General features: G+C 44.1%; 1 protein-coding gene across 4 annotated transcripts in view; it reads right to left on the bottom strand.

The window, feature by feature from the left end:
* Positions 1-17,419, bottom strand: part of LOC111965422 (A-type potassium channel modulatory protein KCNIP1-like) — a 47,993-nt gene that overhangs the window by 19,824 nt on the left and 10,750 nt on the right. Inside the window, exons 1-2 of one of the 4 annotated variants that reach the window (XM_024147150.2) lie at positions 13,374-14,131; positions 2,718-2,875 (exon numbers count right to left, since the gene is read on the bottom strand). The exons of 1 other annotated variant lie outside the window; for it this stretch is intronic. In XM_024147150.2, the coding sequence (XP_024002918.1) occupies positions 2,718-2,838 (121 nt within the window). In that variant the 5' untranslated portion in view covers positions 2,839-2,875; positions 13,374-14,131. Of the gene's footprint in view, positions 1-2,717; positions 2,876-13,373; positions 14,132-17,419 lie in introns of those variants that run through there. 2 more of the 4 variants (XM_070444123.1, XM_070444124.1) reach the window with 2 other exon arrangements.

The raw sequence follows: 17,419 nt of genomic DNA, 5'->3' as shown, positions 1-17,419 counted from the left end.
AAACATTCAACAGATGCTTCCATGGTGTAGTGACACAGTTACCTGATTATTAGTGTGTGTGTGTGTGTGTGTGTTTGACTTTATATTGGTTGCGTGTGTTATTGCTAGGTGTAGGTTGTGTTGTTTTCATAAATGTGTGTATGTGAGTGCTAACACTCTTTTTTAAGTTGTGTGTGTGCGTGTGTGCACGTACATGCGCATGTGTCTCTCCTCTGGACGGCCTCCCCTCCTCTCCCCCTTGGTTCTCTCCCCCATGGTTAACGTGCCCACCACAGCGCCCATGTTGTCGTCATGGTAACAGCCTTGTCTACGCTCTGTCTGTCCGAAGAGGTTTCGTCACATGTCTGACAGTTTGCACTCCCACTCCTTCCCTCTCTCCACTCATGCCGCTCATGAACCGACCCCCTCTTCCGGTCTTCTACTCTCTCAATCTCTGTGGTGGCGCTTAGCTCCTCTCCCTCCCTCTCCTTCTCTCTCTCACCTGTTACACATTAGTAGTTGCTGCTGTGCTCCTACCCCCAAAATACTCTAGAGCAGGCCTGGGCAATTCCAGTCCTCGGGGGCCTGATTGGTGTCACACTTTTCCCCCATCCCCTAGCAAACAATCCGTAAATCAGTGAATCAGTGAATCAGCTAATCAGTGAATCATTTAATCAGTAAATCCGTGAATCAGTAAGAGGTTGATTCATTGAATCATAGATCATGATTTCACTACTGTTAAACCATTCCACCCCCCTTAAGTATAAACATGACACTCAAACACACAGATATAATTACACCACACACACACACACACACCCCCTCCACAAACCAATTATTTACGTTAACGAAATTGATTTCATACATAATCATACTGTCACACAAACACCTTCACAGACACACAAATAATTCTCAAGAGGACAGAGACCTGTGTGTCACATCTTCTCCTGCCTCTTTCTCCCCCACCCCTCACACACACAGCCCTCATAGCTTGTACATGAAGCACACACAGCCCTCCAATCCATCAACCATCTCACTTATCACCCAGTCCATGCATCATTACATCCCCAGGTACATACATGAATCTATAAAACGCACACTAGGAGAGAGCAGAGTGAGACAGAAAGGAGGAGAGAGAGAGAGGAAGGGAGGTGGAGGGGGAGAAGGAGTGTGAGGAAAGGGTGGGAGAGGAAAAGGAGGAGGATGAGGAGGTGATGGACTTTTTAAAAAAAGGGAAGAGAAACAGGAAGAGAAGGGGAGAGAGAGGATGTAGAGAGAGAAAGATGTAATAGACAGGTGGTAGGGAGCGAGGTGGAGAGAAGTGGGGGGATCATGATATGTTACAGTTTTTTTATCATCGCTAGGACCCATTTCTCAATACTTACTGTATGTCACTTTTTCCACACTCTTCACACAGTTCTCCTAACCAACTTTCAGCTTGGCACAGCAGTTAATTTCACATCCAAAATGCACTAAAACGACCAAAACACTTCATACACGTCTCAAATCAACTCATTCTTCCATAACACTAGCAAAGGTTGTCACCCAACAAGCACACTTTGTCACTCACAAAACAATGACCTAAAAAAACACTAACAACAGTTGGCATTACACAATGTTTTCTTTTGTAAAATGTCTTTACAAAACCAGAATGACACCTCTCTACTGTTTAGAAATCACGGCAGTATATGTTACAGGAATGAATCAGACATAATGCAATATGCTTCAATATGTTTTATGTCATTTTTTGGCATTGAGTGATTCCAAAAGACAAGAATTTGTATATACACCATCTACCGATACAGATACAGTAGCAATGCTAGTCAACCCTGTCTTCTGCATTTGGCCACAGGTTCTCATCCACATCACATCTTATGTCATCTTTGGCAATACACCTAGGAACTAGTCTATTGGCATGCCTGGTCCATCCCTGGCAATCTTCTGCAGATATGTCCAGGCATCCAGCATTCATTGCGTCCAGGAGGGACATTTGATCATGTGGATGGTGGTCATAAACCTTCCACCTCCTTGAGGAAAATAATTCCTCTATTGGGTTGAGGAATGGAGAGTAAGGTGGGAGGAAAGGTGACACCATCCTGGGATGGGCTGCAAACCACTCTGTGACTGCACGGGAGTGGTGAAATGCCACATTGTCCCATACAATTACAAACGTTGGCCGATTTCGCCTCACTGCAACCCTTTCCTCACCTGGCACAACCCTTCCATAGAGGTCATCCAGGAATGAAACGAGACGCTCGGATTTGTATGGCCCAATTAGCGGTTTGTGTAACAGCAATCCATCAGAGGATATTGCTGCACACATTGTGATGTTGGCACCCCTCTGGCCCGGGACATCCACTGTGGCTCTTTTCCCAATCACATTCCTTCCTTGCCGCCGTGTTTTGGCCAAGTTGAAACCAGCCTCATCCACAAAGATGAATACGTGGGGTGTTTGCCTGGCTTCAATCTCCATGACTCTCTAAAATAAATCCACATGGCAACATAAGAGTTAGGCTATTACGGTAGTTTACATTATACCTAAAAACATGCCATTGTGTGTCTCTGCCCTGTTTGGTTTTGTTCAAAACCAATTCTGTATTTTATAGTCATCTTACCTGGACGTATTGGTTCCTGAGTTGCTTGACTCGTTCAGAGTTCCTCTCAAAGGGGACAGTGTACAACTCCTTCATCCTGACTTGATGTTGTTTCAGGACTCTAGAAATAGTTGTTATACTTACATTGTGAATATTTCCATATGTAATGTTGTCTGCCAACACTCTGTCCCGAATCTCTGAGTTCTATGCCATTGTTTCTGATGACCATATCAACGATTGCAGTTTCCTGCACAGCAGTGAACATCTTCCCTCTCCCTCCTGTGGGAGGTAACCGTTGGCTCCTAAGCAGAAATACAAAAACAATTACACACAAGTGGGTTTGGAGGCTTTGCTCAATTGACTTCTGTAATGTGCAGTTCAGTCAGATGCCCTTGCAGAATGCACATCTTACCTGTTGTTTTGCCAGAAATTTCTCACAATAGATGCCACTGTTGAGCGTTGCAGATTTGGCTGCACTCTCGGATCAGCCTCTCTCATTGATAGACCGTGATTTATTACGTGATCAATTATAGTAGCCCTAATCTCATCTGAGACTACAGCTCATAATCTTCCTCTCAGTCTTCTTCCACCACGCATACGTACTCCTCTCCCTCTCCCGCTCTCAGCCACTCTTCTTCCTCTGTCAGCCACTTCTCTATCTCTGGCTGAGTCCATGTTTACATTACAGTACAGCATTATTCCTAAGATGTCCCATTTTGTATAGATGGTAATGAAAGTGAAAGACTAACACCTGGGCAGGTGTTCAGCTACAATGGGAATCAGCTGTGGTTGGTCTAATTGTTTTGATAGCATTTCATTTTTTAGATTTGGAATATATTTCAGTACGGTATTACTGTAGAAATGTAGCAAATTGCTGTCTTATTCAATTTTGTGTTATGTTAGATTTTGAACTTAAGTTCAACAGTTTTGAAAAGAGTACGTAAACATGTGCAAATTGGCCTGTAGGTACATAGAGTTTTGGTGGTCGTTGTGTCTGAGTGAGAAAATATTTCATGAAAATTGAAAGATGTAGCCATTGAATGCATTTTGTGCCAAAGCAATGAAAAAGGATCCACAGTTTAGCCCACATAGAATGCTGTTGTGCTCACTGTGAGAAGAGTTTTGAAAAAGTGACCGAAGTATTGAGAAATGGGTCCTATGGGTTGCAAAAAACTGTAACGTGTGATTTATTGTGTGATATCCTGTGCGGTGTCACACACGTGTGTGTTCTACACGTTCTGTACTGTATGTTCTGTCGCCAGGTGTGAACAGAGACGAATGTATGATCACAGTGCAGCCATGTCTCTGAGGAGTACGGCAGCATGTGTCCTCTGCGACTACATCTACTGTATGTATCATGACCCATGTCCACTGTAGCTAGCTACCACTCATCATGCTCAGAAAATAGACAGAGGTACAGCGCCAGGTTTGTGATGCCGATAAAACACAAATACTTTAGTGGGCTCTGCTCTTCTCTTTCAACAGTCTCTCTTTCTCTCTACCGTTCTCTCTCTCTCTCACCTCATCCCTCCAAGGAAACCGTCTCCACCTCTATCTTTCATTATATTCCTTTATCTAGAAGTCTCTCACTCTACAGTAGCTCCCACTCCACACTACTTCCTCAAGGTGTAGCCTAACTTAACACTCCTGGGCAAGTTGTTATCTCCTGCTCCATCTCTCTAACTCAACAATGACAGGGAAAGTCATTTCCCTGAGGTACCCATAATAGTTTTTCTTGCTAGTAACCATTTTACTGAAAGGTGGAGGAAGAACCAGAAAGGGTATGTGTGTGTGTGTGTGTTGTACTATGTGTGTGTGTTGTAATGTGTGTGTGTTGTATTGTGTGTGTGTGTGTGTGTGTGTGTGTCTTATTGTGTGTGCCTCTGAAAAGCACGTTGAATCCCTGCGGGCAGATTGAGAAACAGCTACACTGTTTATTAAGGTCCCTGTCGAGATGAAAGAAAAAGACTGAGGAAGCAGAAAGAGCAAGAGAGAGAGCGAACGAGAGAGAGAGCGAACGAGAGTGAGAGCGAATGAGAGTGAGAGCGAGGAAGAAGAATCGGGTAGAACAGGAGATGAGAAAGAAAGAAGACAGAGCGGCAGAGGACGTATGGAAACACGTGAATTTAGGAGAGAGGATAGAGAAACTGGAAATGGCGACAGTAGGGGACATACATACCGACCTCAATGAAGATGAAGTCAGTCAAACCAGAGGCTTTGAAAAGCAACTCAAACTCATCCCTCAAACTCCAGAAACACTAATTTCCCCTAAAGACCAATGATTTCACATCTACATGCATCTCTCCCCTTTATCAAGATAGATTTTGTGAGCCTTGAGACAAACATACTGTATCTCTTCACAAACAAAAAAACATTTCAAATGAATATCCATTCCTTTCGGGTAGATATCAGTCCTCAGATATATACATCCGTCTGGGTAGATATCATCCTCAGATATGTATCTCCATCTGGGTAGATATCAGTCCTCAGATATGTATCTCCATCTGGGTAGATATCAGTCCTCAGATATGTATCTCCATCCTGGGTATGATATCAGCCCTCAGATATGTATCTCCATCTGGGTAGATATCAGTCCTCAGATATGTATCTCCATCTGGGTAGATATCAGTCCTCAGATATGTATCTCCATCTGGGTTGACATCGTATATTATATCCTCAGAAAATCTATTCTGCATCAATATCAATTCATTTCCTTCACCGTCTTCAAAAATGTATTTAGGACATACGGTATATATTTAGCAGGATATACTTCACAAGCTTTCAGTCATGAACATATCTCTTCAGAATATCAATTTCATGTTATGCATTCCTTTCCAACCCTCTTTTTTTTTTTATATCTCTCCCAGCACAGACGTCATGAGCCCTTCAGACATCAACATTATCTTCAGAATACCAATTTCACATCGATATCTGTTCCTTTGACTCACAAGTCCAAAAGATGAGTCTTGCTGCTCAGACAGAGATAGCTGTATCTCTCAGAGTCTCAGACCTAGCTTTGTCTCTACCAGCATAGAGAGGATCAACCTTCCTTCCCGACTCAAATCTCATTCAGTCAATCAATCAAATGTATTTTACAAATCCCTTTTTAACATCAGTAGTTGCTTTACAGATACGCAGACTGAAACCCCGACGAGCAAGCAACGCAGAGGTAGCTGAACACAGGTTGATTAAGAATCCCAGTCCCATGTATCTGTCACCAACGCCCTGAGAAAGACAGAGAGGGAGACAGAGAGAAATGGAGCCACCATACTCTTGACACGCTTTGTTTTTTATTCTCGGCTAACTGGGGCTGATGTGATTTCACTGCTCCCGGTGCTGTGACAGACTGGGGACTCGGTTTCAGAACAGCATCTCCTCCCATTCGGATTTGCTCGCTCATTTGTTTGTGGGGTTGGGAGTGGGAGCAGGGAGGAAAGCAATTCTGACAGTCAATCTATGGGGTCTGTTGGGGATAAGGGCACATATGAAGAGATACCACACACACACACACACACAACTTAGAGATGACAGCACACAAGCTTGCACACACACATATTGGATAAGGCGGCACACACACACACACACACACACACACACACACACACACACACACACACACACACACACACACACACACACACAGTTCAGTTGACGGGCAAAACTCAGTTTGAGCTACACCATGACTCATTGACCTCCTGCTGTTTAGGGCAGTCACATAAGCAGGGCAGTCACATAGTCGTCATGGCCACACCCATTTACAGTGACACGTCAGATAACGTCATATATCCCCCCCCAGCTACTAAAACACACAGCTATAATCACTCAAGCATACAGAAACACATACAAGATAAACTTATAGCGGCACAATGGGGGACAAAAACACCACAGGCATGTTTTAAATCATGAAGTGTTAATATGAGTCTTATGGTATGTGTCAGAACCATACAGTGCAGCTACGTCATGTATCACTTCTGTCATTTCAATGAAGCCATCTATCAATCATCACACCTATATTATAGCACACATAACACTGGGCTGGGACGTCGCTCTTAGAAGTTCGGTCTTGAAATTTAGGGGTGTTAGAATAATTCAGATGTCCCTAATCTCTTATTATAAAGCAAGTCAGCGTCATTTTTCAAATCTAAAATGTCTGCCGGTCGTCTTCACCGGGGCATGTCAGAGATACTGTGTTTAGCCACTCTCCCCCGGGGACAACCGAATCAAATTAAGCTTTATTTACGTAGCACATTTCAGCCATGAATGCGACGCAATGCGCTTCACAGGGAAAAAACTTAAATAAAAAAACGATGAAAATAAAAACACAAAACAAACATAAGAAGATGGAAAACAGAAGAAGAATAATACAAATTGAAAGACTAAAAAAGTACCCTAAGGAAAAGCAAAGCTAAAAAGATGTATTTTAAGAATTATTTTAAACATGTCCACAGCTTCGGCCCCCCTCAGGTTCTCTGGTAGGCTAATCCAGAGGCAGGGGGCATAAAAACTAAAGGCTGCCTCTCCATGCCTCTTGGTCCTGGGCTTTGGGATAGTTAAAAGGCCAGTGTCAGAGGGACCTACTGGGTGCATAACTCAAAAGCATGTCTGGTATTTATTGGGGTGCACAATCACGCATTGATTTAAAAACCAATCAAAGAATCTTAAAATGAATTCTAAAACTCACAGGCAGCCAGTGCAGAGACCTTAAAACCAGTGTACTGTGTGCTCTCCATCTGGTCTTGGTCAGTACCCGTGCTGCAACATTCTGTATGTTTTGCAGTTGACCAATGGCTTTCTTGGGTAGACCAGCCATGAGAGCATTACAGTAGTCAAGCCTGYCTGTAATAAAAGCATGGATGAGTCTCTCTGTATCAGCCTGAGAGAGAAACGGCCTGAGAGAGAAACTCAGGTGGTAAAAAGCTATTTTGGTCACATTCCTGATGTGTGATTCGAAATTGAGCTCAGAATCTAAAATGATACCACCTAGGTTTTTTACCTGGTGTTTTATCTTTATTTACCATGAATTAAAATGTGCGGCCAGATTCTCTCTCTGTGCTTTGGCTCCAATAATAATTACTTCCGTCTTGTCTTGATTTAGCTGGAGGAAGTTGTGAGCCATCCAAGTATATAAATTACTAACACAGTCTAATAATTTATCCATGGAGCTAAAATCCTCTGGTGACACAGAAATGCAAAGTTGTGTATCGTCGACGTAGCAGTGAAAATCAATGCCGTGCTTTCCGATAACGGCCCAAGGGGTAACATATATAAACTGAACCGTACCGGAACCAAAATCAAACCTTGTGGAACACCACAAGTGATATCTATAATGACATTTGAATAGAAAGTGTTTCTTTATCATTAAACCCCAACACGTTTCAGCACACCAGCTTTAAATCAGGGTGCTTCTTACATCATTGAACAAGCCTGGCTCTATCTCAGACTCTGGGCACTCAGACTCCTCTGGGATTGGATATAAAAGGAAACTGAAAACGTAAACCGTGGCAAATATCGCGGAAGAGAGTGAATTTAAACTTGGCAACCACTCAAACAATCGCACATCAAGCTAATTAAATACGAAAAACTTAATTAAGCACAGACAAATACACACACACACACTCACCCACACACACAAAGACACACACACAGGCACAGTGCTGTGGGCAATGGATTATCACCCCTGGATAGAGCCATGTGTCTAGTAAAGCTATTTGGCAGTTCTAATTGCTCCTTTTGGTGGGTGTCTTTTGATGTGGGGGGGKGRGRYRGGCGTAACTGATTAAGCTCTAGAAGCAGAGAGATGTGCTGCTCCTCTAGTACTGCTGCTGTAGCCTCTTTAGTCTGTGTCTGAGGGAGATATTAACCCAAAGACACACCCACTACAAGCACACGCACAAACTCTACCCTAGATAGACACACATTCACTCTACCTGAATAGCCCAACACTTCAAACGGTTCAAAGCCTGAGATCAGCTTTAGGGGAGCACGCAGCACGGACGTCCCTATCAGACCTCATAAAGACAGAGCGAGGCAGAGAGAAGGGCGGAGAGAGAGAGAGATTGAATACAGAGTAAGATTGGGTGAGAGAGAGAAAGAGAGAAGGAGGATGAGGACATTTTTGATAGAGTAAGAGGGTTGGACGGGTGGAATATTTTCTTTATAGCTAGGTTTCCATCCAATTGGGGGAAAATGTTCATGTGAATATTCTAAAAGCCTTATACTTACAATATACACATTTTCCCACCAGAGATGTATTTCCATCAAGTTGACTTGCAGATGAAAGGCTGTCCGTGATGATGGAGCGCACGTAAAAATACCTTTTGTGATTGAATTCCCATGTGTCGAATAAAAAATACAAGTTAATTTAAATGGGGTTCCATCGTATTTTCAACTCTACTGATGGTTTTCTCACAAGAAATATAGTGTGCCCACTCGGGTATTTTTGAATATTCGCATGGAAATCTGTCACCAACTGGATGGAAACCTAGCTGATGTTATGGATTTTTGTTATTATCTTCTCTGGGGAAATCATTCTTATTGGAAGTAGTGTGTTGTGAGGTGACAGAAGATAAAGGATCATCGTTCCCTGAGGCTCCACAGAAGCAACGGCAGAGCTATGATCTCCTGCTGTACTGAATAACGTCTCTTCATCTCTCAGCAGACCTTTGCTAATCTCCTCTTTCTCCACCTCTCTCTCTCTCTCTCTCTCTACCTACCTATGTTAAAGGTTCAATGCAGCTGTTTTTATCTCATGATCATTTTCAACAACAACAAAAAATCCCCCCACACAAAAGAAATTGCTTCTTGGCAAAGAGCAATTTCTCAAGATAGAATTTTGTTACGACTGTCTGGGAGTCGTCTGAGTGGGAGGGGAAAACTGAAATCTAGCCGTTATTGGTAGAGAGGTTTGGAACTCTCTTTCTTATTGGTCTATCGCAGGCCAAAACTCCATCCCACCAAAACAGGCTGATACCTCAGGCAGTCTTTTCAAACAGCTCTTACATTTTCACAATTTCACAGTATTGACCCATGTTGACTCCAAAGCTTCCCACAGTTGTGTCAAGTTGGCTGGTAGTGGAGCTCTACTCCGAATAGCTCGTTCTGTCTCATCCCACAGATGCTCAATTGGATTGACACCTCTCTTTCTCCACCTCTCTATCTACCCACGTTAACCTCCTCTCTTTCTCCACCTCTCTCTCTATCTACCCACGTTAACCTCCTCTCTTTCTCCACCTCTCTCTCTATCTACCCACGTTAACCTCCTCTCTTTCTCCACCTCTATCTACCCATGCTAACCACCTCTTTCTATCTACCCACGCTAACCATCTCTCGTTCTCCACCTCTCTCTATCTACCCATGCTAAACACCTCTCTTTCTCCACCTCTATCTACCCATGCTAAACACCTCTCTTTCTCCACCTCTATCTACCCATGCTAACCACCTCTCTTTCTCCACCTCTCTCTATCTACCCATGCTAAACACCTATCTTTCTCCACCTCTCTCCATCTACCCATGCTAACCACCTCTCTTTCTCCACCTCTATCTACCCATGCTAACCACCTCTCTCTTTCTACCCATGCTAACCACCTCACTATCTACCCATGCTAACCACCTCTTTCTCCACCTCTCTCTATCTACCCATGCTAACCACCTCACTATCTACCCATGCTAACCACCCCTTCTCCACCTCTATCTATCTACCCATGTTCATCTCCTCTCTTTCTCTGCCTCTCTCTCTTTATCTACCCATCTACCCATACACCTACAACCACCTCTCTTTCTCCACCTCAAATCAAATCAAATTTTATTTGTCACATACACATGGTTAGCAGATGTTAATGCGAGTGTAGCGAAATGCTTGTGCTTCTAGTTCTGACAAATGCGGAGTAATAACCAACAAGTAATCTAACCTAACAATTCCACAACTACTACCTTATACACACAAGTGTAAAGGAGAAAGAATATGTACATAAAGATATATGAATGAGTGATGGTACAGAACGGCATAGGCAAGATGCAGTAGATGGTATAGAGTACAGTATATACAGTGGGGAGAACAAGTATTTGATACACTGCCGATTTTGCGAGGTTCCTACTTACAAAAGCATGTAGAGGTCTGTAATTTTTATCATAGGTACACTTCAACTGTGAGAGACGGAATCTAAAACAAAAATCCAGAAAATCACATTGTATGATTTTAAGTAATTAATTTGCATTTTATTGCATTACATAAGTATTTGATCACCTACCAACCAGTAAGAATTCCGGCTCTCACAGACCTGTTAGTTTTTCTTTAAAAAGCCCTCCTGTTCTCCACTCATTACCTGTATTAACTGCACCTGTTTGAACTCGTTACCTGTAAAAAGACACCTGTCCACCACACTCAATCCAAACAGATTCCAACCTCTCCACAATGCGCAAGACCAGAGAGCTGTGAAGGACATCAGGATAAAATTGGTGACCTGCACAAGGCTGGATGGGCACATGACAAATAGCAAGCAGCTTGGTGAGAAGGAAACACTGTTGCCAATTATTAGAAAATGGAAGAAGTTCAAGATGACGGTCAATCACCCTCGGTCTGGGGCTCCATGCAAGATTTCACCTCGTGTGGCATCAATGACATGGAAGTGAGGGATCAGCCAGAACTACACGCAGACCTGGTCAATGACCTGAAGAGCTGACCACAGTCTCAAAGAAAACCATTAGTAACACACTACGCCGTCATGGATAAATCCTGCAGCGGCACGCAAAGTCCCCCTGCTAAGCCAGTGCATGTCTAGCCTGTTCTGAAGTTTCCACATGACGCCATCTGGATGATCCAGAGGAGAATGGGAAGTCATGTGGTCTGATGAGACAAAAATAGAGCTTTTGGTCTAACTCCACTCGCCGTGTTTGGAGGAAGAAGAATGTATGAGTACAACCCCAAGAACACCATCCCAACCGTGAACGCATGGAGACGTGGAAACATCATTCTTTGGGATGCTTTTCTGCCAAAGGGACAGACGACTCGCAACCGTATGAGGGAGATGGATGGGCATGTTATCGCTGAAGATCTTGGCCAACAACCTCCTTCCCTCATAAGAGCATTTGAAGATGGGTCGGGCTGGTCTTCCAAGCGATGACAACGACACGAAAACACACAGCTCATGTCAACCACGAGGCGCTCCGTTACAGACGCATCTCAAGTCCTGGGAATGGCCTAGCCAGTCTTCAGACCTAAACCAATGAGAAAATCTTTGGAGGCTGCCTGAAAGTCCTATTGCCCACGACAGCCCCGACACCTGAAGGATCTGAGAAATCTGTAGGAGGATGGGCAAAATCCCCTGCTGCAGTTGTGCCAAACCTAGTCAAGAACTACAGGAACGGATGATCTCTGAATTTGCAAACAAAGTTCTTACCAAATATTAAGTTCTGCTTTTCTGATGTATCAAATATTATTGTCATGCAATAAAATGCAAATTAATTACTTAAAAATCATACAATGTGATTTTCTGGATTTTTGTTTTAGATTCCGTCTCTCATAGTTGAAGTGTACCTATGATAAAAATTACAGACCTCTACATGCTTTGTAAGTAGGAAAACCTGCAAAATCGGCAGTGTATCAAATACTTGTTCTCCCCACTGTACATATGAGATGAGTAATGTAGGGTACATTACTACCTCTGTTAACCTCTTTCCTTTCTTTAACTCTCTCCATCTTAATCACTCTTCTTCCCTCTTTTACCTATTCTCTGTCACCTCCTCTTACTCTACTCTCTCTTTCTATCCCCCTCTCATTACAAACCTCTGTTCACCTCTATCTCTCCTGCCTTTTGGGACACACACTCTGAAGCTAAAGCGGAGGTTCTGTAAGCCTGTTATCACATGTTCTGTTTCTCAGGAGCTTGTAGCTCTGGACTGCAGGTCCAACTCTGTAGCAACTGTACCGTTTCAGCTGTGTTGATTAAATAGAGGAATAGATCATGGACAGTGTCTTTATTGTAATGGATAACGCTCTTGTAGACCTTGTTCCTGTTGATCTGGTATTTTATAGCTCTACGTCTGGGAGTTCTATGCTCTTTAGGTCTGGGTCCACTAGTGTGTGACAGAGTCAGTCTGGAGATCAGTAGACACACCACAGGCAATGGCTGACAGATTACAGGGATTTCCTCAACACAACATCTCAAATGATTCTTCTTGTCTGGCCCCCTCTGAGGACTAGAAAGACACCCCGATAACCTAAAGACAAACACGCACTAAAGCACACAGACAGACAGACAGACAGGCGTGTGCGCTCACAAACACAGTTTCCTGTCCTTGTCAGACAGTGTCAGACAGTACACAGGTGCTGTTTCAATGAACAGAAGGAGAGACGTGGAGGCTAGTGAATACCATCACCTTTTATAGACATCAGGACCCTCTATTTACCTTAGCAGAGTGCTGTGTACACACACACACACACACACACACAAGCACACACACATGCACGCATGTACATACGCACACAAGCAAGTGCTAGCACTTGAGAACTAAGTTGGTTTTCCTCACTGTAACTTTGCTCTCCTCCGGTGTCCAATATGTATTTGCATATTCACTCACACAATGTACATGTAAGGACATATGCATAAACAACCTATCATGAATGGATACAGACACTAATGGATACCAGGACATATGCATCCATATGCAGGCAAACTCACGTGCATAATGTAGCCCACACACACACTCACGTAAGTGGAGTACATACACCTACAACCAAGTCTCTCACACCCACAGTGAACTGGATCAGCTTACAACTCTGAGAATAAACAGCGGAGGTCTTACCTTTCCGATAGGTCCGATCCTGCTTGTTGGATTGCATGGAAAAGGTCCCCATGACGAGCCCCATGTTTACGGCCGCACACAGGGTTTGTGTGTGCGATTGATTGAGTGTGTGTGTGTGTGTGTGTGTGTGTGTGGTACAACTGATTCCGTTAAGATATGAACATGAGGCTACTCTGTGTGCAAGCCAGTGTCATTCCTCTTCCGTCTGACACCTACGCAGTTGTAATGCCTGTGTGTGTAAGTGTGTGTGTGTGTGAATGAGAGAGAGAGAGCAAATGCACTACGGAGCTACCTTTGTCTGTATGGCAACACTGACACCCCTGGGTTTACAGCCATCTGTCTCTCTCTTTCTCGCTCTCTCTTTCTTTCTCTCACACACTATCCCCCTCGATCTCTCTCTTACTCTCTCTGTCACTGGCTTCCTGTCATTCTATCAATTCCTTTCACACTCTCCCCATTTTTTCTTTACATACGCCTGTTACTCCCCCTCTTTTTTCCCTCTCCGTCTCTTCCCCTCTTTGTCTGTCTCGTGGGGAGATGATGAACACACTGTTGCTTGCAGAGGAACCCGAAGCCAGACACAGTCTCCCTCCACCTCACAGGGGAAAGATGAAAGCCCGGGAAGAGGGGTGCAGAAGGAATGGAGGAAAGAAAGATAAATATTCAGTTTGATGAAAAGATCATTTGAGAATTTGACTCTAGGCAATGCAGAAAGCAGCTGAGTGAGAAACGAAGACAGAGAAAGAGAGAAAGAGAGATATGAAGTGAGAAAGAGGGGGGGGGGGCCCTTCTCAGTCCCTTTTGCTATTCCACAGACACGGTGTCTGCCTGTTGTGAGTGGTTTTGGGATTATCTCACACATGACTGGCTTGGCGCGCGCGCGCGCTTGTGTGTGTTGCCTGTGTCTGTGCGTATGCAGTGTGCGCATACATGTGCAGAGTGTCTGTGTATTCGTATTTCAAGTGGGTATGTGCTATCGTGTGTGTGCAGAGTGCTGATACATGTACCGATACACGGAGCCATACATGTCTGGAGTGGTGCTCATCGTTCTGTCACCACTGACCTGATGCACAAAGGACTGCCTGGGACCACAATAAACCTCCTGTGTTATCACACACACACCAAACCACATGGGACCACCAGTGAGTGCTCTCACACACAGAAATGGATATTAGACCAGGAGTGCATTCTGATTTACAGGAGACCCCATGGGATCACTAGTACAGACACACCCATGCCACTACTTTGGCATTGTAATAATATAATCCAAATATATTTCATTTAGCATCCGCCTTTTATGTAAAGCGACTCAGTGATACCTGTATACATTTATGTACAGGTGTTCCCAGGAATCAAACACACTATCCTGGCGTTGCAAGCGCCATGCCCTACCAAATGAGCGACAGAAATGAGGAAGTGAAACCACACAAAATGACCTGAAATCACAAAGGACCATTAGCATCATAGCATACACACCTCTGTGATCCCTAGTAGACTTCCTGTCCTGTACTGCTACGGTATGGAGCCCTGTGTATCGACTAGAGCTCATTGAAATTCCCGGCATGACTTTACTAAAGAAAACTATTTACAGCAGCGAGGACTTCTCTAAGGCCAAGCATAAATGCCAATAACAGTCATTAGGGCAGCACTCTCATTAAACACACTGCTCCCTCAGCAACGGTAATCAATCAGAACAGGAGAGAGAGCGAGAAAGAGCGAGAGAGAGAGCGAGAGAGAGAGCGAGAGAGCGAGAGGAGGGGAGGAAGGAGGTGGAGATAGAAACAGGAAGGTAATGATAAGTAACATTTTCAGGATATGCAAGAGTCATCCACCACCCCCTGTCGTTCCTTCCCATTCCCTCTGCCCCCTGTCTCTCCCGCTCAGTGAAAGTGATATGACAGCATTTTAGATCCACCCTCACATAGAGGAGAAGCACAAAGAGAGTGTCTCTTTCTCTCTCTCTTCTCTCTCCCTCTCCCTCTCCCTCTCCCTGGAATGCACAAGAGGGTTGCAAGGAATACAAAACAGTGTGTCTGATCAGACATGTCAGGCAGGGCAGCAACATTCAGGCGGCCATTCAGCACCAGCTACTCTAGCACACGACAACAGGGCCACAACACTGAGCTTGTAACATACTGAAGTGGAAAGATAAAGCAGTGCTAGCCCGCTGGTGTTGTTTTTTTTATCTCTTTGTTACTTCCTGAAATAGGCAGACTAGACAGCCAGACACATTAAAACGATCTTCTTCCTCTGCTATTCGGTGTACACTCTTAGAAAAAAGGGTTCCAAAAGTGTTCTTCGGCTGTCCCCATATGAGAACCCTTTTTGGTTCCAGGTAAAACCCTCTGTGGATAGGGTTCTACATGGAACCCAAAAGGGTTTTTACCAGAAACCAAAAAGGGTTCTTCAAATGGTTCTCCTATGAGCACAGCCAAAGAACCCTTTTAAGTTCTAGATAGCACATATTTTTCTAAGTGTGTACATGAAAATGTTGAAAGCGGTGTATCTGCGTTTGTATTCGTACTTGGGGAGAAATAAAGTACAATTCAGTATGAAGCAATTTAGCACAGTGAAACGCTAAGCCACTCTAGGTTAGTGTGGTGGGGCCTTACATATTCAGTGTTTCCACACCGTGGAATCATTCCAAAAATATTTCTAAACGGCTGCTCCTCTTCCTCATCGTAAAATGTGTAGAAGTCTCTAGGATGATACAAACAAGAACAGCAAGGTTGACAAAGGACCAGAGCATGAAAGGGCATTGAGGGAGAGCGAGAGCAAGAGAGGGAGAAACATGGAAGGTCAGAGAAGAAAGACTACAGTGGGGAGAACAAGTATTTGATACACTGCCGATTTTGCAGGTTTTCCTACTTACAAAGCATGTAGAGGTCTGTCATTTTTATCATAGGTACACTTCAACTGTGAGAGACGGAATCTAAAACAAAAATCCAGAAAATCACATTGTATGATTTTTAAGTAATTAATTTGCATTTTATTGCATGACATAAGTATTTGATGTGAAACTGTGTGCACAGAATATTAAGGAAGATTGGAAGAAAGTTCAAGGATACCGGTCAAATCAACCCTCGGTCTGGGCTCCATGCCAAAGATTCTCACTGCTGGCTGGGGCATCAATGATCATGAGAATGTGAGGATCAGCCCAGAAACTACGACGTCGACCTGTCAATGACCCTAGAAGAAGTGGACCGACCAGCCTCAAATGAAAACGCATTAGTAAACAGACAGCATACAGCTCCGTCAATAGATTAAAAATCCCTGCAGTCGTCACTGCAAGTCCCCTGCCAAGCTCCAGCAAATTGTCCAGGGCCTCGTCTGAAGTTTGGCCAATGACCATTGCTGGATGAGTCCAGGGAAGGAGGTGAATGGAGATTTGAGGTCCAATGTGGTCTGATGGAGACATAAATTATGAGGCTTTTTGTCTTACAACTGCGGGCCAAAGCCGGTGTTATGGAGAATAGAAGGAATGAGTGTACAACGTCCCAAAGAACAACCAAGCTCTCAACCGTGAAGCATGGAGGGTTGGAAACAACATCTTTGGGGATAGGCTTTTCCTTGCAGAGAGGTGGACAGGTACGAAGCTGCACCGTATTGAGGAGGTGGATAAGGAAGATGATCGCGAAGATCGTTGACCAACAAACCTCCTTCCCCTCAGAAGTAGGATTAAGATGGGGTCGTGGCTGGTCTTCAGCATGGACAACGACCCCGAAAACACCAGGCCAGGGGCAACTTAAGGAGTGGCTCCGTAAGAAGCATCCTCAAGGTCCTGGAGTGGCCTAGCCATCTCCAGACCGAGACCAATAGAAAATCTTTGGAGGGACCGAAAAGTCTCCGTATTGCGCCAGCGAAATTTCAGCCCGCCTGAAACCTTGAAGGATCTGGAAGAAAAGGTCGGTATGGAGGCATGGGCCAAAAATTCCCTGCTGCAGCTGTGTGGCAACCTGGTCAAGAACTACAGAAACGTATAACTCTGTAGATCCTGCAAACTAGGTTCTGTAACCAAATGACAAGTTCTGCTTTTCTTGCATGCT

This window comes from Salvelinus sp. IW2-2015, linkage group LG6.1 (genome assembly GCF_002910315.2).
Source record: "Salvelinus sp. IW2-2015 linkage group LG6.1, ASM291031v2, whole genome shotgun sequence".
NCBI lineage: Eukaryota > Metazoa > Chordata > Actinopteri > Salmoniformes > Salmonidae > Salvelinus > Salvelinus sp. IW2-2015.
Note: the sequence above shows the minus strand (reverse complement) of the source record. Positions and strands in the feature narration are given on the sequence as shown.